Genomic DNA, 21776 nt, shown 5'->3' with positions numbered 1-21776 from the left:
AACGCGATTGTTTTATTGTGCTGCATATGCAGGACTTTGAGACCAGTGTAATAGGAAGTAGTAAGATAGAGTACTGAATATTTAGTACTCTGTGGCGAAGGACAAATTTAGGATGGGAATGATATGGAGTGTATTTTTTTTAACAAGGCAGTTTGTAGCAGCTTTACCAGCAACACAGTGAAACTCTTCGTTATTTTGCTGAGCTGCCTGTTAGCTTTTCTCTCCCACTACTGTTGTTCGACACTAAAATCAATGTGTAGGTTAGTTAACATTAATTTAATAAAGTGATGATCTAAATAAACGTTTTAGTGCAGAAAGTTGTAGTATTCCAATGCGATGTCTATTATAACAAAAATGTACTCGAACCCACGTCCATGCTGCACCGTAGCATTGCTCTAAAAACCTGACCCACGAATCAAATTACCAGTAGTTTTGGATAATTAAACATAATTATTTAATTTTTTTTTGTATATACAAGGAAAAGTATTTGCATTAATATTAGACATAACCAGGTTGATGACTTTACCAAGTCTCAGTCAGCCGTGGACATGTGATCTGGAAAGTGCCCGAAACGTTGGTTTGTTTCAAAAAACAAATGTACGCGATTTAAATCCAAAAAAGTACTTTCGTTTCCTTGAAAAAGTTTGTTATAATATTCCGTAGACACTTGGATAACAGAGAATAGAGAGGGAGAAATACCCGTATAACAGAGAACGGTATCAGAATAAATACAATATGTCAATAATTTTGTCACTCCAAAATGATATCCCTTTATTAACATTATAACGAGTATTACTTATTATTAAATTGGACAAACCACACGATCTTCAAAAGCCATAAAATACGATCGCACACACAGATGGCGTGACCATAAAGTCTTGCGACTATAAAGTCGAGTCATGCGGCGTCATTAAGCGAGGCATTAATTTACGCCGGCAAATGTGCCGTTCGTAATATTTGATGACGTGTCTAATGTCATTATGCTTACAAGTACGTACCTATGTTTAGAGATGCTGTATCATACTCGTCGGATATGCAGAATTTCAGCAAATAAGGGGGTTTATAATCAGTCACTCTGCGTTTGTAAATGAATAAAATATTACATAAATACCTAAAATGTTTAAATTCTTGAGCAATTTTTTTATTATTTTAATTTCATGTTGATTTGCTTCACTACGAAATATCATTCACTTTTACCCAAAATGGCGGAAACTCTGTAGTTTTTTAGCCGTTTTCAAAAAAGTTTTCAATTCGACTGTATTTTTTTTGTGTGTACGTTACGCTTACTCCGGCATTTGTGAAGAGGGTACCTCAGTATTGGTCCTATATAAATTTGAGGAAAATATTCCACCTCTAAGGGTGGCGAACTAGGAGATGAATACCGTTTCGCGCACTTTCCGGTAACTGATTGTCAACTTTTCTTAGGTTCAGTTTGTATGTGCATATAAGCAAAGTTTGAAGTCTGTTCCCTTTTTTTCATAAAAAATATTAAATTAAGCTTCCGGCAATCTATTACTCTTTAGATATCTTTGGAGTAAGGTTTAGTGTTGCCATTTTAAAAAGATGTGGCCACAGTTACCTGTAATATTGCTACATACTTTGTTTTTTTATGAATTTCTCAAAACAATACCACAAAAAGTAGCATTTATCTTAGCTGTCATTCCTTACTAGGTCGCTGAATACCGAGAATAGTTACACATTACGGTTTTTGATTTTATAACTACGCTGTAGTTAATGCAGTAAACGCCATGCAGTTCTCTGCAAAAAATGTTTCCCTCCTTATACGTCGTGTCCATTGACTTACAAATAAATGGACGACGGGTCTAATACAAAAACCACGAAAAAAATGTCCCAAGTCAACCTATTCGAAATTTAAATTGTTATGTCATCGCAGTATCGCGCTGTCCGTAGAACAAATGAAGACTAAAGCGGAGTGTTGCGCTCTGTATACGATTTTAGCGCCTTACAAGTGCGGACACTTTTTAGCGCGGACCCGACGTCCATATAATTGTAAGTCAATGGTCGTGTCGTCATGTGGGCCTACTTTCTTTTGATTTAATCAATGTTACCAATTACAACAACCAATACTGTTGCAGAGTAAAATTCTTACTATTACCCGCTCATTGGTCACTCATTCTTTGTTCATCTAAGTCTTTCGACATAAATACTCTCACTATCATCATCAACCCTGTATTTGCCCGACTGCTGGGCACTGGTCTTCTTTAAGGAGAGGTTTTAGGTCCGTGGAGGGTCAATGACTTTATTTTTCAAGTTTTGTGCACTATTTTCGACAACCAGGTTTCATCACGATGTTTTCCTTGACTGTCCTTTGTGCCAGTGATGGAAAAGATGAGGAGTAATATGTTACCACGGTATGGACATGTCATGCGGAGGGAAGAATGTCATGTGACGAGAAGAGTGTTAAGTATGAATGTGGAGGGATATAAGAGGAAAGGAAGACCAAAAGATAGATGGATTGTGTGAAAGATGACACGGATAAGAAAGGTGTGAGTATGGAAATATGATTAGAAAGAGTAGAAGAAAAGTACATGATGTGCCGACTCCACCTAGCATGGGATAAGGACAGGAAGAAGAAGTTTTCCTTGACTCTCAACGAGAGGTATTGTTATCAAACATTCACAAATAGCACTGATCGTATTTGCGTATGTAATAATACAATAGCATAAGGCAGACACCATCTGTTAGCTATAATTATTATCGATTGAGCATCCTCAGGTTGTGGCAACCGCAGCACTGCAGGCCTCGCATTAACATTACACACGCCGTCTTTACTGCCGGAGCGTGATTGGCCTCTCGGTTACGAGAGATTTATCTACGCTCGTAATGTTCAGGTACCTGTGAATAGCTAATGTTTGTAATAAGCAGTTATGTCTGGAGATCAGTGTCGTAGATATTTTATTTTTTACTGATATTACATAACTTGGAGGTAATTGTTTTGTAGCTGGAGAAGCGCCTGCGCACAAGTAAATCTTACAAATTCGTGCATCGAGGCTATTTAAATCAGAAGTGGTTAAGTTACCATCAGTAGGCATCGTCTTGCACAGTAACAGTGAAGCATAACAATACTGGCATGTAGATAAAGTTTCAATTATCCCTTAGAAGATGTATGAAGGGACAATACGCGGTCAGCGAGTACGACAGACTTTGGCCAAACCTTAGCGGCAATTCACGCCCAACGTGGGATATATACAGGTTGACACTAAGAGCCTACAACCTCAAATGGCTTTGGTTGATTCCGCATAGCACTGAAAGTGTGAAATCAATCACCTATTTTACTATATATTAAAAAATATATACTAAAAGTGACGATATAATATACTGAATACCTAGCATACGGTGTGAAAACACGATTCCTAAAAATTTTCTCGATAGAAAAAAATACAAACTTACCTCAAAATTTTACAAAAAATATGACTTTATTTAATAATTGCTTTACATATACCAATGAAAAAATCATTTATATCAACTGAACTAAATAGAACACGTGTAGTATACGACATGCATTTCTCAAATGGTTTTAATTTCGTTTCTGGAAAATAAATTACTCCGAAATAAAACCAGTGTCCCTGCCACTCTCTTTCTTTCATTGTTCTCCATATGAACGGGAATCATCATTTGAATCCTTATTAACATTAATTATTAATTCGTGAATACTCAAGTTATCAAACGCAACATCACGACATCTCAATCAGACAATATTATCTTCTTTTTTGAACCCGCTCACAGTCCCGATGAAAACTTCTTCTTGAATAAAATCGATTGTTATAAAAAATCGACTCGGAAACGCGTTACGACCACTAATTGATTAGAATTCGAGCTGATAAAAGTTAAATAAATGGTTGAACGGAGTTATAGCAATGAAAGTAATAGGTAGATGTCGCCACAGAGATTCGAATCGTCGACATTTCAATTGAGAAGCGACCACTCCCCCGATTATTACCCATTTACGAAGTTATAACAGTAAGTGCTGCGCATTTTTGAAAATATAATGCTCGATGGCAAGCATCTACGTCGGTTTCCCGCCCGACGGCGACGTATCAAGGCGCAAGTTAAAAATTCAACCGCACTTTCACAATGCATCCCGTTCGAGTAGAGTAGCCAAGCACCTATGGGACAAGAAGGTAAAATTAAATTCGTTTTATCATGACGATTTTGGAGACGCAACCCACTTAGTTTGATTCAAAATTCGAGATGTCCATAAACTGTCAACTGCTGCTATCTCCGTAGTGGTCTATTAAATTCCTTTTTTTATGTAAAGAAGGAGGCAAACGAGCAGACGAGTCTCGGGAGGTGGTCGTCGTCGCCCTTGGATATTTGCAACATCAGATGAGCTGGCTGTTCGTTGTCAGCCTTTGAGAGCCCTTGTAAACACGCTTTTTGAAGCCCACGTCATAGCACTAAGGAAATACCTCAGGAAGAAGATCATTCCACATCTTGTAGGTTCGAGAAAGGAACGAATGAGATGCTAGTGTGGTCTTACAATGCTAGACATCTAAGATCTGGGGATAGACTCCTTCGGCGGGAGGTGCGATGGTAGAAACGAGACGGTGGACCAGTTCGAAAATTTCCTCAAAGCACTCCTCATTATAATGTCGGTAGAACACACACAGAGAGCCAACGTCTCTCCGTAGGCTAAGGGGCTCCATACCGTCTGTGAGTTTGGGATCATCGATAATACGAACAGCCCTATGTTGGATGGAGTCAAGTTACTATATCTTTAATATATGTGTATACGGTAATCCATATTTAAAATGTATATAACCTGTATATTTTACAATATGTATCATGCTGGACTGCCATGCAGATGTCGCGGGGTCGATTCCCGTGCCGTGAGAAATATTTGTATGGCTTACATTTATTTCTCTTGTGAGTTTAGGCGTAATTTGTGGTTGTCTATGTGTGTGTCCATGGCACCCGCGATACAGGGTTTTCCTAGTGCCTAAAGGCTACGAGTGTGTTGCAGTTCTAAAAGGGTGATAGTTTGTGTAGCCTAATCTGGGCTGAGTGTTGGACCTGATTTAGGTTGTATGTGGGTAGAGGCCTAGGAAGACCGTATACAATTCTGACAGATTTTTTATGACATGTTAATGTCTCAACATGTTCCAGAAATTGTCGACGTATGCTCACCCTACCAAGGTTCTACGGATCACCCGCAAATATTTCCAACATCCGCATATTTTCAATATCCCCATATCCGCGTCCGCCGCGAACTTCCACAATATGCAAGAATTTTGTTGTGAGATATCTCTCTTTTGTTGTAACGGATTTGATATTTTAAGTGTTGAAACTTACAGTTTCTTTTCGAATTTAAGTTGAACAAAAGTGGCGTTTTGAAATATAAGTTTTTCTATTGAATTTAAAATTTACTTTATTTTTTTTTAACAATGCAATATCTTTTTCATGGTGATTTGAATATGATATCTAAATGATTCACTTTTCCATTTTTTCGTAAGTGTCGGCGACAGTTACACTGTCCGTCTAACAACCATAATAACTGAGGGCTAAGAAAGACGTATATTAAAATTAATTATCGGGGTTTAAGAATACGAATTTTTATGACATTGGTTTGTGCTTATAGTCTACCAGTCAAAGCGTATAATGTTTTTTAAATGTCACAGATTAAAATTAAATTACATTACAATATCAAAGAAAAAATAAATACGCATGTCATATCGTCATCAAATTCACAAGAAATTCTTGTACACTATAGTAAAGTTGATACTTCTTCTATTTCTTCTTTCTTCTTCTACTTCGTTAACTCGTTATACGTCTCATTACAGAGCACGGATCTCCTCCTAGGCGAGAGTCTATGCCATTGTCCGCCACACTAGTCCAATGCAAGACCTGTGAAGTCTTTTACATGGATTCAAATGTTTTGCAAGCTGTAGATGAGATAAAAACTTTGTACAACCTCGGCGGCCTATGAGCTTATATTGAGGGCGCTGGATGCGGAGGTCCCGGGTTCGATTTCCGGTAGGACCAATTTGGGGAATGAACTTCTCTAAATTGTTCTGGTTTTGCGTTTTGGTCTTCGTTACTTACGTAGGACAAGGAATTCCCTAATTTGAGAGTGGCAATTGGTGTGTCTGGAACGTATTATTATTATTATTATGCTAAAGGTTATTATTATACGGCTGCGTACTTGGATGACGAAAGTTCATGGTAGTAATTTGTGTAGCTCTTTTAGTTTTTTTTCGTCTATAATATTTGAAATAAATATTGTAAATGCTAAATTTGAACAAAATTAAATGTCTGTTTCTTAAGAGCTACTTCTGGAGTTACTTACACATTCTTCTCAGGGGAATTTGCGATACGAATGTTCAAGGCAGATTCCCTTGAGAAAAAATGAGTAGGTAGGGGTTGCACTTTCTAAATAGATTCAAATTTATTATTTACAATAACCATTTAAAATTTCATAAATATAAACTGAAAGAACTACGCCGGTCACACACTATGGATTTTTATCATTCAATTAACATTATACTTTAAGCCCAGCGAGTTACTGCCATCTTACTTATTTCTGCCGCCAAGCAGTAATGTGAGCATTACTGTGTTCCGGTTTTGAAGGGTGCAGGTAAAATTATAGGCACATGGGACTTGTCAATTTATGCCTTAGGGCGATGGCGCAGTGGCAGTGCCTTTGTATTTGTAGTTGTGTTCTGTGTTTTATTGAAATATTTTAATTAATAATAATAATAATAGGAAATGAAACTATTTTACTGGATTTAAATCGCGTATATTTGTTTTTTCAAGTAAATCCGGAAAAATAGTTTCATTTCCTATGTGTAACAATCGCGAAAACATAAGAACTCGATAATAATAATAATGTTATGTCTATCACAATTTTGCATGAAGAAACATAAATTACTTTACATATTTAAATATTCTGTGACGCCAGTTGAAAAAATGGAGCGGGTGGGAGGTTTTGCAACCTATTAAATTTGATGGTGGTATGGACTGTAAGGCGCGGTTCTAGGAGAAGGTAAGGAAAGTCGGAGTTACGGCTATAGCATCGAGAAAATAAAGAATAAAAAATAGAAAGAAATATTATGAGGAAAAACTGTGCCGTACCTTGAACTCTACCGTATACGCTGGAGGTGTACGTCGCCAGTGGAATATTCACTTGCAAACAAATCACTTAAAATAATGCGGTTTTTCAATGAATATAATGTTCGTCATCCGCAAGAACAGCGTAGCGTCTCGATCTTCTTTATCTTTTTCTCGAAGAGGTCGCGGCGAGGTTCTCTTGGCGTACCGCGAGCCAGCAAATACGAAGCCAGCGCACTCTAGTGGCGACTTCTTATCTACTACCCCCTTCACTCAAAGGCATTTTGACACAGTGAAAAAAGGGAGAGAGAAAGATTCGATGCTATGCCTTGCTAATAAAATTAAAGTGTTTGAATGTGAAACTTAAACATAGCCAAGAAAAATTATACGGGAAATTTATAAATAAAAATAATTCATGTGTGGCGTTACCACCAGTCTAAGAATGTTAATTTATATAATGTTTTAGTTATATTTAGTTCAAAGGGTACATTGTTCGTAACTATTGCCCTATAACAAACCAGTGGTTGGTAACAATGTACGCTTCTAGCCCACAAAGTGAAACTAAATAAATCACGTGTCCATTAAACGAGCTAAAACAAAACTATTTGCGTGGTCAGCGGCGGCAGCTCATAAACTAACAAATTAATTATCTCGTAACAGAATAGATTAGGGAGCATCCTCGTTTCGGATTTTAACAAATATTTTGCTTTATACGGCTTAGTGTACACTGTTACTTGAAATAACAACAGGAAGGTTGAAATATTTGCGGGTAAAAATTATAATATATCGGATTGTTATTACAATACTGTTATAACTCAAAAGTGAGTTTTTAACCCACTTTGAAAAAAGGAGGTGGTTTCAATTCGACTATATTTTTTTTGTTTGTATGCTACGCGATTAATCCGGATTCGATTTTGATGATTCTTTTTTTATTGGAAAAGTGGTCGGTACCTCAGCGTTGGTTTCATTTAAATTTGAAGAAACTCGCAAACTCGGGGATGAATCCGGTTTCGCGCGCTTTTCGGTAACCGATTTATGATTTTCGATAATTAATGAAATAATTAATGTATAGGTTAAAGTTTGTTACTGACATCTAAACAATTTCCTACTCGCTAAATACGTTTATAAATAAAAGAAAAATAAAACAATTTCATATTTTTTAATAAGGGCTGTTTTGTCTTTAGTAATAGCAGTGCGATTTGCTTAAAAAAAAACTACACAGAACATTTTTGTGTTTTATTAACGAAACTAATGGATGACAAAACAATAACTCGTGAAGCAACTGCTTATGTCAAAATTTATTTATTTATTATGTACACATAGATTTTTTACAGAGTTGTACCATGTTACAGTACAGCTTTCCATTTACTTATATTATAAATAATAATACTTCCATCAATCATCAGGTTTTTACGAATTCGCTCTCAACACAAAATAAAAATGTCTACTATTTCAGATACTCGATTTAACACAATATACACGGTGCCAGTAAGGAGCGGGCGTGTTGCGTAAATTAATCCACAGAAAATTAGTACAATCGTCATTGAAATAATCGCCGTCCGCGGAGGGCGAAGCCCGAAGCGTTCGCACGCCATCGTACGAAGGCGTAACAGATGACGAGTACAAGATATCACAATTATAAAAATGTAGGGTATACTTCCCGATGTAGTGGAAATGAGATACCTACTTGTAATAGCGTTCTCTTTGTTTCATTCCTTTTTTTAGAAGTTATGCCAAAGATAACTATTTAGGGGGAAAAAAATGCCAAACTTCTGCCGAATTTCCTGTACCATGAATACCAGAATAACGACAACTCTGAGGGCAATACCCAGAATACTCAGACCCAAATCAACTTAAAAATGTTCGTTTCTTAAATTGGCCAATCGGGAATCGAACCTCCTCATCAAGCACCCACAGTACTAACTGTCGTGTCACCGAAGAGCATGAGCACGCCCCGTAATCTGAACCCGACGTTCGTATTACATATAAACGATTATATAAGTTAATATTTAATAGAATACAAAATACAGTAAACGTAAACTAATCAGTAGTTATAAAATTAGCTTGCCTAACTACGTGAAGGTTGATGGAGCTTGACTGACCGATTTCGACTTATGTCGGAATACGTCAAGTCAACTCATATAGTCAGTTAATGTGGAGCTTCTCAGGCTCCGTACCTTCGTCAAATGGAAATACTTCATTGGAAACGTGAGAACCTATTATAAGGGGTGCCTAACTTTAAACTGTCAGGTAATTACATTAATAAGTTGACAGATGAAAGGTAAAAGGTACTAAGTGGAACTTAAGTTGAAAATAAGTATATTTTTGTGATATCGAGTGAACAAATCGTGAGATTGGTGGTACCTAAGCGACACGTCTACCCGTAACAGTTGCAATACCATTCAGGTGAATTTTTTTCGCAATTTTTTTTTTCTCAAAATTCTGAGGACTTGTGCCGTTGGCGTTGGGCCGTTTTTTTTTGAAAATTCGGCTGGAAATGCGGTTTCTGCCAATTAATTACGCTATCGAGAGATGTTAACAACTCGATTTTGGCCTATTATTGATCATATGGATATCACTAACATGCGGTTTCAACAAGACGGTGCCACAAGTCACACAGCCACCGAAACAATGAATTTATTGCAAACCAAATTTCCCGATCGCATAATTTCACGAAATTCAGCCGTTAAGTGCCCATCCCGATCATGTGATTTAACACCGCTGGATTATTTTTTGTAGGGTAATGTTAAAGACTGAGTGTATATGGAGCCAATCGAATCGATTGTAGCCTTAAAATGTAAAATTCGTGAAGTGATTAACGAAATAGACCCACCATTTTGGCCACCAAAGTGATTAAAAAAGTTTGATGGTGAGAATCGACATCTGTAACTGTAGTCGTGATGAACATTATCAGATATAATTTTTCATTCATAATTGCCAAACCTTACTTTTTTAATATAATTAAAATTTTAATCATTGTCATCTCAATTTATAGTTTTATCTTGATTTACAAAACAAAGTTCTTGTTGAAAAACCCTTTACTATTGAAGTTTTTTAAACTATAGCGCGTTTCAGGGTACAACTAATGCCATCTAGCGGTGGCGTGATGGAACTAATGACGCGTTGTAGTTTTAGATGTTACGAGTCTATTATTTATCAAAATTTCAGGTAAAGTGTGTATATGTATATCCAATCTATGTATACATTGGATAACACCTCCCTCAGAAATTCCGGAATGTATTGTACTGTGTAACTAGCAATTACTTTACTACAGTTATGCATCGATTTCTTAGGTTTTCGCGATTGTTACACAAAAAAAATGAAACTATTTTTTGTTTTTTCAAATAAACCAGTTTTTTGAGCTCTTTACAGGTCCCATGGCCACGGCTGACTGAGATGGGACTTGAAAACGTTGGTTTGTTCATAAAAAATAAAGTACGTAATTTAGATCCTAAAAAATGGTTATGTATTTTAAAGAAAAGTCTTGTAATTGCAAGTAAAAATATAAATATTTTCCGATAATTTTAAATTTCAGAGGGAGATATCAAAAACTTTATGTGTATTACTTAAAATTTAGATACCTTGTTATCTTTTAATCATCAATATTTATTTAGTTAAAAAAGTAAAAAAGTTTTAAGTTAAATGGCTTAAAAAACATCCAGCAATCTCATGTTGGCATGTTTAATGTTTTTTAAACTGTACAAAATCTTGTACTTGAATTCGATAGATCGTTTAGGCCATCAGTGTTTGGAATCAGTGGTATTTATTGCCAACTATCCCAAGACCAAATGTCGAACACATAATTAATACTGCATCAGCAATGCAGAGTTGCAAATCGGTCTATCAACAGCCAATAATCAGCTTCAGTTCATTAGGGTAATTAGGCCACCTGTGTCCGCAACAGCTGTTCGTGGCCATCGAATATTGATGAATATTGCTGACTAATACCGGTAGCCTAGTGGGCATTCGCCGCCACCGTTGCTTCTCAATTTAGACATTTACGGTTCAAATTCTTGAGGTGGCATGTGATCTTTACCATTTCTAACAACTAAATTACATACAAATAGTGCACCTGGTGGTAAGCGACACGCCTGAGAGCTTCAAATCGTAAAGATCTCAGGGGCATTGCCACTGCGCTCGTCACCTTGAGACATAAGTTGACATGTGCTTTTTATTTCACCAGCACCATCGCTCGTCAAAACTGGGACTCAGAAATAGATAAGATAGCAGTACTTCCCTGGACGAACTCCCCAACCCGCATTGGGTCAGCGTGCAGACTGTAAAGTATAATTTTTTTTGTATGTTCATGTATTTATACTTAGCGGCAGAAATATTTATTTATTTATTTATTTATTTGGCGAACCAACAGAATTACATATATTGGATTTCACAAAAGATTATGTGCTGCATTGTTCTTATATGTATTCCAATTACAGGTAAGCTCATCACTGATCCAAAATACTGACTCACAAACTTATACAGTACAATAATATACAAAATTTAACTTGTCAGACTAAGCGTCAACGAATGAAATGTATAAAAATTAAATCAAAATTAAATATAAATATAATTTACAACAGGGCTATGTCATTGTTGTCATGATATAAAATCAAAATTAAAATTAAAAATCAAATTGAATTAGACATAAAATTAAACATCAAAATCAAAATTAAAATTAAAATTAGACATAACAATTGGACATAAATATAGGATCTTAAAGTCAATGTAGATCATAATAGAAAAATATAATGCAATTAAATAAACAATATTTTAACTAGTAATACAATATTTATTTAAGCAACTGATATTTTGTTTTGTTTTCAATAAAAATCAATGATTCGATCGGGAAGAATCTATCACTTTACGGCGAAAGTGAGCAGGTGTGTCGTGATGAATGTCTAAGTCTCTGCTATTCTTACATAGGGCATTGTACTCGTTGCACATCCTTGTAATTGGCGCATTACAACCCACATTCGTACGACAAGTTTTCGGAGCAAAGACTCTAGATATCGGCTGCCTTGGAAGTTGGTAAGGGACGGCGAGGTTGATAGATGACAAAATTTCAGTACTGATTGCGGTTCCGCGAAGTATTTTATACAGGAACATCATGTCCAGAGTTAGCCTACGATTGCGAAGAGCAATCATACCAAAATAACGAAGACGCTGTTCATAGTGTTGTCGGTGTGAGACATTGGGAGAAATAAAAGCGAGATGACGCGTGAAAGAACGCTGGATGGACTCAATCCTCTGCGAGTGTACAGCGTAAAATGGGTTCCATACCATGGAACAGTATTCCAGATGGCTTCGAGCCAGCGCATTGTATAGAAATATCTTGGTATAAGGCAGGAAACCTTTGGTATTTCGCTTGATGAACCCCAGCATTTGCGCCGATTTACGGATAATATTATTATAATTGGGGTGTGAATTTCAACTCGCTATCCAGCAAGACCCCCAAGTCGCGAATCTCCCATGCCTGTACAAGAGGTGTACCGTTCAGAGTGTAGGTAGATGGGATAGGCAGTTTTCTTTTGGTGAATTTCACAAAGCTGCATTTGAGAACATTGAGGGTCATATCATTGTTAAGACACCATTGCTGTATCCTGTTAAGGTCATGTTGGATTAGAATTGTGTCTTGGGTACATTCCACTTGTTTGTAAATTTTTAGGTCATCTGCGAATAAGGAGCATTTACTGTGGTGAATGACTGATGTGATGTCATTTATAAATAGGAGAAACAATATAGGACCCAAATGGGAACCCTGGGGCACACCAGATGTCGCGCCATACAACTCAGACACATATCCCTTGACAGCCACAAACTGCGCTCTATCATTCAAATAGGAGGTAAACCATTTCAACAGTGAGCCATAAAAACCGTATCCCTCCAGCTTTTTTACGAGAAGAGAGTGACTGACCGTATCAAAAGCGCTGGAAAAGTCTGTATAGACCGCGTCCACCTCGCCGCCATTGTCCAAGATTTGACCTACATTGTTTATGAACTGTACCAGGTTAGTCTGCGCTGACCTGCCACCAATGAAGCCATGCTGACTATGGGAGATACTAGAATTTACGTGACGGGCGACAAGAGGACAAATAAGAGACTCGAATATCTTCGAGAAACAAGCCAAGATCGATATAGGACGATAGTTTGCCACATCACTTGGGTCGCCCTTTTTGAATATTGGACAGACCCTAGCTCTCTTCCACTCCTTTGGAAAGGAACCCTCCATTAATGAGCGATTAAATATAAGGGAAAGGGGATATGCTAGTGTGTGGGCACACCGTTTGATAAAAAGGGGTGGAATACCATCAGGCCCTGGACTTTTGAAGATGTCCAGACCTCTCAATTTTCGCAAGACGTCTCTCTCGGTGAGATTAATTTTGTGCAGTAAAAGACTTGTGTAGGCAAGGTTCTCGCTGGTACCGTTATTGGCCCTACTGAACACCGATGAGAAATGTTCGGCGAAAAGACCCGCCACCTCCTTTCCGTCGCTACTGGAGCGGCCGCGCAGACTCACTGTATTAGGTATGGGTGCAACCTTCTGTCTAGTACTTTTTATGTGGCGCCAAAAAGCTTTTGGGTTTTCCAAGATGTTGTTCTGGAGACTACGCTTATAGTTATTATAACATTTTTCATAAAGTAGATGGCAACGATTTCTTAATAAGTCATACTCCAACTTATCCCGAGGGTTATTAAACTTTCTATAATTTCGCCTCAATTTTTCCTTCTCAGACAGCAATTTAATAAGAGAATTATTGAACCAGGGGGGAAAACTGGATTTTCTGAACCTGCGTTTTGGTACTAATTGACTAATTAAGTCCCGCAGTACGTCATAAAAAACCGAAACCATGTGATCAATAGTTTCAGTGTTAATAAGCATACCATACCAGTCTACAGCATTTAACTTGGAATTTATTTGGTCATAGTCCGCCTTAAAAAAGTTAAATTCAGTACGTCTCGTAGAGTCCGCATCGTGCTGCCGCATTAGTGGAATCTCGAGCAACAATTGAGGATGATAGGAATCCAACTTAGTAAGAAGATCCAAGGGCTTTGTAATGTAGGCCTGGGGCACATTAGTGAGTACGAGATCTAAGATTCTGTCATCCTTATTATGAATGAAGTTAAGTTGGCAAAGACTGTTTAATGACATAAAATCGATTAGGGAGTACTCGAGGGGACCGCTATAATTACTGGGCGTAGTTGATTGCCCATTGTCATTTCTATTCCAATGGATTTTTGGCATATTAAAGTCGCCCAAAATGACAACCTCGCTGACATGATTCATCACGTCGTTAGCCTTATCGATAAAGATTTTTTGACGTTCCAATTTGGCCGGCGAAGGCAAGTAGACACCGCAAATACCTATCTTTTGCTTTTTAGTTCCCGAACTGTAGTCTACCGTAATCCACAAGTCCTCAAAGTCAGATTTAGTTTCCCAGCTGGGCACTCTTACTGAGTGAAATTTCTTTTTTACGGCAATCGCAACACCGCCGCCGTCCAACTTAGAACGTTTAACATTCCTAGAGCCAATTTTCCCAGATCGATCCTTGGAAACACATAGGCGATCCCTTCGATAAACGACATATCTGTCGTCGATGAATTCGCCACACACTACACTAGAGTTCAGGTATGTTTCCGTGAAGACAATAATGTCATAATTACACTGAGCGATATTTTTGTAAACCTCGTTTGTCTTGGTTCTGATTCCACGCACATTCTGATAGTATAACTTAATCACTTTTAACTAAGTGTACACCATAACATTTACCGTGAAATATAAAGTGTCAAAAGGTACAGATGCTTACGTCATTAGTTTTAAACAGTCGTTATTTTTTATTAACAGATACTGACACTGTTCATCTTTGCGGACAAACACACGGCCGTTGCGCACCCAAACAAATTTGTAACCTGCTTCTTTGGCTTTTTTACGCGTTGCAGCGTGTAGTTGTTTGCTTGTCGGAGTCAGATGCTCAGAAACAAAGACAGGCGAACGAGAACCTCCGATGCCAAGGTGATGGGAGCATAATTTGTTGTCCGGAGTTTTCTTGTTGAAATTTGCTACCCCAGCCAGTACAGCGTCCCTCAAGCGAGGGCTTCGTAATTTCACTACAGCAGCACGCGGTCGGCCGTCATCTTTGTTGAACTTCGCAACACGGACTGCATGTAAGATGTCTGTGTCAGTAAGTGGATTTCCAGTGGCCTTCGTGAGTTGCAAGACAATGTTTGGCAGATTTTCGTTTCTGTTCTCTGGAATACCATTAATCTCTATGTTGCTTTCCCGTAGATTTTGCTCGATAAGATTCATCCTACTCGTAAGGTCACGCATTGTTGCCTGTAGATTCGTATTTTCTTTTTCTAATTGGATAAGTTGCGAATTTTTCTCTTCCAGGCTATTTTTCATTTCTTCAAATTGTGTGTTGAAAAATGTCATTGACTCGTTAAAACCCGCCATTTGCTGGGTAATGCAAATAAGTTCATTACTTACTAGGTCCTTGATTTTCTTTTCCAGAATATGACTCATTTCTTGATGCAAGATACTCCTGAGTGTATCCTCAGTTATATAATTGGCACAGTCAGGAGCGGGAGAAGACCGTTGCTGCTTGGCTCTAACGGTAATGTAAGAAGTTTCGTTTATGGACTGGTCAACACCCGTAGGATTATGAGCGCTGTCATTGATATGCGCTAAACGAACAGGTGTGTTAGAGTTATCAGTTTTAGGTAGCTTACTGCGACATTCAGAGCACATCCAACTCTTCTTCTGGCTTCGATCTAGTTGAAGAAATTTTTTAATAGATATGTTCAGGCAGGCTAGGTCGTACTTGCCCTTACACGTCGCACAAGCCATATATTCCCCATTAGATATCTCCTGTCTACATCCTGAGCATATGTTGATAGAACTAGGGGCCATAGTGCGTGAAATAGAAATTATTATGTTTTCTTACAGGGTCTGTGGTCAGCAGTGGACGACCTCCGGCTGTAGTTAATTTCAGGCTAGAAATAATCAAGGACTGCTTTGATGCAGCGATGATGTCCCCTCAGAGGCCGCGTGCGTAGGCACAATTGAATGACCGCTCTGCGTTGTATACTCCGCGCAGAGAGCGACTGCAACGTCACAGCGGTGGCGGTTGACGCTACTTTCGCGGTTATGCGTATAACAATTAGGGCGGAATTCCCACCTGCACTTCGCTGGTCACTTTTTTGCACACACACTACCCACGTCAGCTGATCCGTTGTTGCTAATTATTTCCACGGATTTATTCACTTTTATAGTCAATATTAATTCAAAATAATGTAATTAAACACTGTATCAGATATTATTGTTCTGTATGTAAGATATTGCACTGTGTTTGTAACGATTGCACACGAAATAGAGAATAAAATATTAAGACGAATGACAAAGACTTTTAGACCGTCAGCTGTTCCGTCAAAGAAATAGGTAAGATGGCAGTACTTCCCTGGACGAACTCTTTCACAAGGAGCTCTACTGCTACTCAAATTGTTTCTTACTTGTATTTTAGACTCTCCTATGACCTAAAAGATCAATTTGTTTGTTTTTTAATGAAAAGAGTCATCGTCGGCCGGGATCAAGTACTCAGGTATAAGATCCAGTGAATAATACGTGCCGTAGCGAGAAGCGCCACTGTCTACATTTATGCTGGAAGCGATACGCTACAGAAACGCACCCGCCCCTAGTTTTTTACAGAGACAATAATGTCCACTTGCACTAAACTTAAGAGCATCTTAGAGCGGTTCCACGTGGCGATTTTTAACAGCGATGCAAATAAATTGATAAGATACACAAGACACAATATACTAAAAGTGTCTTTTGCATTGCAAGCATGGGTTCAAGACATACTTAAGCTTACTGCAAGTGGACTTAAGTGTCATTTTTAGCGTGAGTTTTGGAATTGGTAACTGAACGGAATGTATTCAAAAGGTACCTTTAAAAAACAAACATTTAAAAATGCTAACGCTGCCACGGAGACGTGTAAAAGCTAATTAAGACTAAAAACAATAACAGTGGATCCAGAACATAAGAAAAAAGGACATATTTCGCCGTGTACATGTTTCGCAAACCTGGCTGCGGCAAAACGACAAACCACAACAGATTACGGTGCCGCCGACAAATTGCCGTAACACGTTGTTACACCAGTCTACACATTGTTTTATGCTATCCTGTACACTAAAGGTACCTTAAATAATGACCGTGTGTGGGTCGAAACGCGTACATATCTCAGCCAGATTAAGTGTCTCCTTGAAAAAGGGCCACTTCCAAAGGTATGTAAATGTAACAAGAGAGTAATGTCAAAGATTTCAGTGGTTGTTTTCTAAACGACTATCGTTGGTTACAGGTTTCTTTTATGGTATTTTAGATAGATAGAACATTTATTATCTTGCTTTACACACACACGTACACACACGCAAGCAGACACGATTGGAACACAGATTGATAAATTTCAGATTAGTTTTCTGTACCTGATTTCGGTGGCAATTTTTATTATTTAATTATTCGAGTATTCTTATTGTGAAATATTAAATGATATTTCAGGAGACTATACTCGAATATTAAATAATACTACTTGGTAATATTATAGAATATTCAAATAATAAAATTTGCCACCGAAATTAGGTAGAGAAAATTAACGAAACAAATGCCGAACGTCGATTTCTTACTGAAGCACAGCAGTTTCTCTTTGTTTTACTACTGGTACTCATAGTACAGGGAATCCCCTAGTTTGACACCAGATAGTTGTCAGACTAGGGGACAGTATTTGTCGTCCATATTATTATTATACACACTAACATTACAGAAGACATTAAAAAGCGAGCCACTTTTCATAAATATATTTATATATAATTTCATAAAAATATTCTTTAAAATAAATTAACGATGTTATTGTGGCCAAGTAGTAGTTACTAGAACGTCTGACGAGATGAGTAAGCTGACATTGGTAGCAGTGGAGCTCCTTGTGACAGAGTTCGTCCAGGGAAGTACCGCCACCTTACCTTTTTTGCTGCCAAGCAGTAATGTCAGCATTAATGTGTTCCGGTTTTGAAGAGTATGGGTGCTGATGAAATTACAGGCACATAGGACTTGTCAGCTTATATCTCAAGGTGACAGGCGCAGTGGCAGTGCCCCTCAGATTTTTGCGATTTAAAACTCTGAGTGGCACTGCAGCTGTTATGGACTGGCGTGTTGCTTACCATCAGGTGCACGACTTGTTCTTCCCGTCACTTGATATTATTAAAAAAACATCGTCAAAATCACAGGTTGTGTAATGGTGACTTTAGCGCCAGATCGTGCTAAATAACACAAATTACGTTCGGCTAAAGGTACGGGTTAAGACGAGCTATGTACTCAGAGTACATGGAATTCCCTAATTTGAGGCCAGAAAATTGGTGTCGTTGTATTGTATTGTATGTACATTATTAGAATTATTTATTATTAATATAGTAAAATAAATTAAAGGGCCATAATCTCACCTTTCAGTTTTCAAATTCTAGAAGTTTCTGTTGTCGTTGGTTTCATCACCCTGGTAGTTTTTTCGGAAAATGATAACGCACGTAAACAAAATTTACGTAGGTACATACAGTCAACAGCACATCAAGCTACACATTGACGTATCTTGTTCCGTTGCACTGGAGGCGATTTTCGAACAAAAGTGTGTAGTCTGATGTGCGCTTGTCCGTACATAAACTCATTGTGTACACTTTGGAAAATAATATGAATGTCGTATAACGAATGATTACATATTATAAATAACATGCTAAAATTAGGTAAGACATCATTTTAAAAAATCACCTTATTGGCGCTCCTATAACCTTTTAATTATGTCATAGGGAAAAAATGTATTACATTATAAAGGGTTCTACGTTATAGTATTCACCGTTTTCGAATAAGTTATAGAAGACCAGTTTTGGCATCTTTTAAACTCCCTCCCAGACCACGCTAGTTAAATCCAACGAATCTCGTTCTTCTGCTGACGTAACTGTTTCCGAACGACTTAATTAACCATTAATGTAGTATAAGTATTTTTATTTTTTTGTATTGCATTGTATTAATTGATATTATTCTAATGGCTTACTCCGCCGTGTCGCTAATGAAGTCTATTCAAACACTGTTCGCTATTTCTGTTATTTATCTCCTCAAAAAATCGAAAACTTGGATTTGTCATTCAGAACTCAACCTTAAGAACGTATTAACAAAAAACTAGAAACATTTTTTTCTGCTCTGATGACAAAAAAATGCTTCTGGTTTTTTGCGTATGATCGAAGTTGTGTTTACTTTAAATTTACCCTGCATTAGTATCATATTGTTGAACTACGTTCTAATACATCTTTTTAAAACACAAAAAGACAAACAAAGAACAGCTAATACCCAAAATGGCACCTGTCATCAGTACTATAACGATGATAAAATACCACAAGCGTTAATAACACGGTTTAAGGTGGGTAATAAACATTTTTATTAGCACAGAATAAACGCCATAGCGCTATTGGACGCGCACTTAAAAGTATACGCTTAACCAGTGTTTTTGGTATAAACTGAGAGAATATTTTATATATATCACACAAATCCAAGGATTAATTATCACAACTTAGTTTAGAAATCTCCTAAAGTAATATTCCGTAATAATCCGTTATATTTGGTGTGGTGAAATGAAGGTGCGTCGCGTCCTGATCGCTTCGCCATTACGACGCTAGATATCGATGTGAAAGGACGTATCGCAGGCGCACGTTAACACCAAACTTAGGTTGTTTCATTGAACCACCCTGTATTAAGTGGCGTAGACGTCATAATTGGTATCTAGACATGCTTGCATATGCAGTATCCTCTACGTTGTCATTTTCTGGAAAGCCAAATTAAAAACACGATGTTAAGCTGCAAACAAAACCAAGACCACTGAAACGGTATTATCTCGTATGTGCTTCGTCAGCATACAACGTCATATTAGATGTTTATCTCAAATTGAAACATCGCTGCATACAAGCCCTACCTAAAGGAAGGCTTGTTGATAATACTTTAAGGATTAAGTCTAGGAGATTGAAGTCAAGCAAGGCTTTTATTGTGTTTTTTGAAACTTGGCAACAAATATTGAGTAAAGCCGCGATTTTTTTAGTACATGACTGTTCACTCTAGTTTTCTCTAACCCTGAATTACAGTTTTCGGGAAAACGTAGATGTTCTGTATGATGCGCTGTACTTCTTTCTTTCACAGTATCATCAGTAACACTAGAGCAAAGCTCTTCGTACAAATCTGTGGTTAGATGAATTGCATAAGAATGGAGAGTTCCGGATTTTCTGGTAGACCGAAGTAGGAACTCCTCCTCATCACTTATAATTATCAAAGTCATTTATTTACACAAGAAACTGCAAACTAAATGTAATCAGAGCACAAGTAGAGCTCCCTGTGAAAGATTTCGTTCAGGGAAGTCAACTGTTCGCAGAAAGACAATTAGCGCCCTGTGCATTCAGTACAACGCATTTAGAGTGTTGCTGGGGTTGCCGCGGTACTGCATCGCATGTTCGTAGAAGCTCACGGATGGCTTTCATGCTATTCTTAGCAAGAGAGCTCATCATGCTCCATTGCATGAGACTGCATTCGCTCTCAATTTGATGACTGTTTTTATTTTATTTTTTGTTTTAATACTAGTAGATGGGACTCCATATTTAATTGTGTAACTATTATAAGATTATTGACTGTATCTGTCTGAAATAAACGAATTTTGATTTGATTTGATAGTGTTACTTATGCTTTATTGAGTACAACCAGGTTGACGTCAGCAGTCGTGAGAGTTGAGTCAACAGTGAGACGAGTGGCGCCAGGAGCCTTTGAGTCGCGGCTCTGATGTCGGGCCAGGATACAGCCTCTTGAAACGAATTTTAGTTCTTTAAATGTCAACATGAATAACTTGTTGCATAACTTGAGTAGATTGTGGAAAATTGATTGTATAACAATGGAATGGTTAACAAATTAACTAATTAGTAAAGAATAACAACCAAACAATAAAATTTAAAATTACTTCCCCTCATTTATTGCCGGGTTTTCATGCAAAATAAACTGACCTTGAAATTTTGTGGAGACCAAGAAACAAAGCAAACGACAATCTACATCAAAACATCATCCCACAACCCATTACGTATCCCACTGCTGAGTACTGCTTTTTTCTAGAGGGTTTAGACGGTGGTCTGCCACGCTGACCATTGCGGGTTGGGGACTTCACGTTTTTCAAGAGTTGTGAACAGAGATGGACAAGCGCCCTGGTTTTAACCCGGCACATTGCTAATCGGCTTAAAACCCATTATCGCCCAAAATCGAAGGCAAAAACTATTTACGACTAAATATTATGCAAATTGAGTTCTGTACAAATTTAATGATATTATTACAAAATGTTTATTGTTTGCTTTTATTATTTAGTAACCACCTTATCAATTTCTGTGGAATGAAACTCCGCTCCAGATTTGAAGGGTAAGGACGCTAGTAAAATAAACAGGCACATGGGACATGTCAAGGTGATAGGCGCAGAGGCCGCGCCCCATGAGTCTCTGAGTGTCACTGCAACTGTTATGGACAGGCGTGTCGCTTACCACCAGGCGCACGACTTGTTCGTCCCGTCACTGGTATTGTAAAAAAAAAACGAAAAAACAATTGGACTAATTCCAGTAGAGGTCACTCTACATCCCATGTTGGAGGTTGAGTGAAAATA

General features: G+C 37.7%; 2 protein-coding genes across 2 annotated transcripts in view; one reads left to right on the top strand and one right to left on the bottom strand.

Moving 5' to 3' along the window:
• Positions 1-21776, top strand: part of LOC113232311 — a 609005-nt gene that overhangs the window by 318750 nt on the left and 268479 nt on the right. The window lies entirely within an intron of this gene.
• On the bottom strand, positions 14467-16488 carry LOC113232312. The gene has a single exon (XM_026466990.1). The coding sequence runs from the start codon at positions 15974-15976 to the stop codon at positions 14870-14872; it is 1107 nt and encodes a 368-aa protein (XP_026322775.1). The 5' UTR covers positions 15977-16488; the 3' UTR covers positions 14467-14869.

The sequence above is a fragment of the Hyposmocoma kahamanoa genome, unplaced genomic scaffold (assembly GCF_003589595.1).
Source record: "Hyposmocoma kahamanoa isolate Upper Pololo Valley unplaced genomic scaffold, ASM358959v1 68, whole genome shotgun sequence".
Taxonomy (NCBI): Eukaryota; Metazoa; Arthropoda; class Insecta; order Lepidoptera; family Cosmopterigidae; genus Hyposmocoma; species Hyposmocoma kahamanoa.
Note: the sequence above shows the minus strand (reverse complement) of the source record. Positions and strands in the feature narration are given on the sequence as shown.

What these genes read in the sequence shown, in the direction of transcription:
- LOC113232312 (XM_026466990.1), bottom strand. Translation starts at nt 15,976, where the DNA reads ATGGCCCCTAGTTCTATCAACATATGCTCAGGATGTAGACAGGAGATA.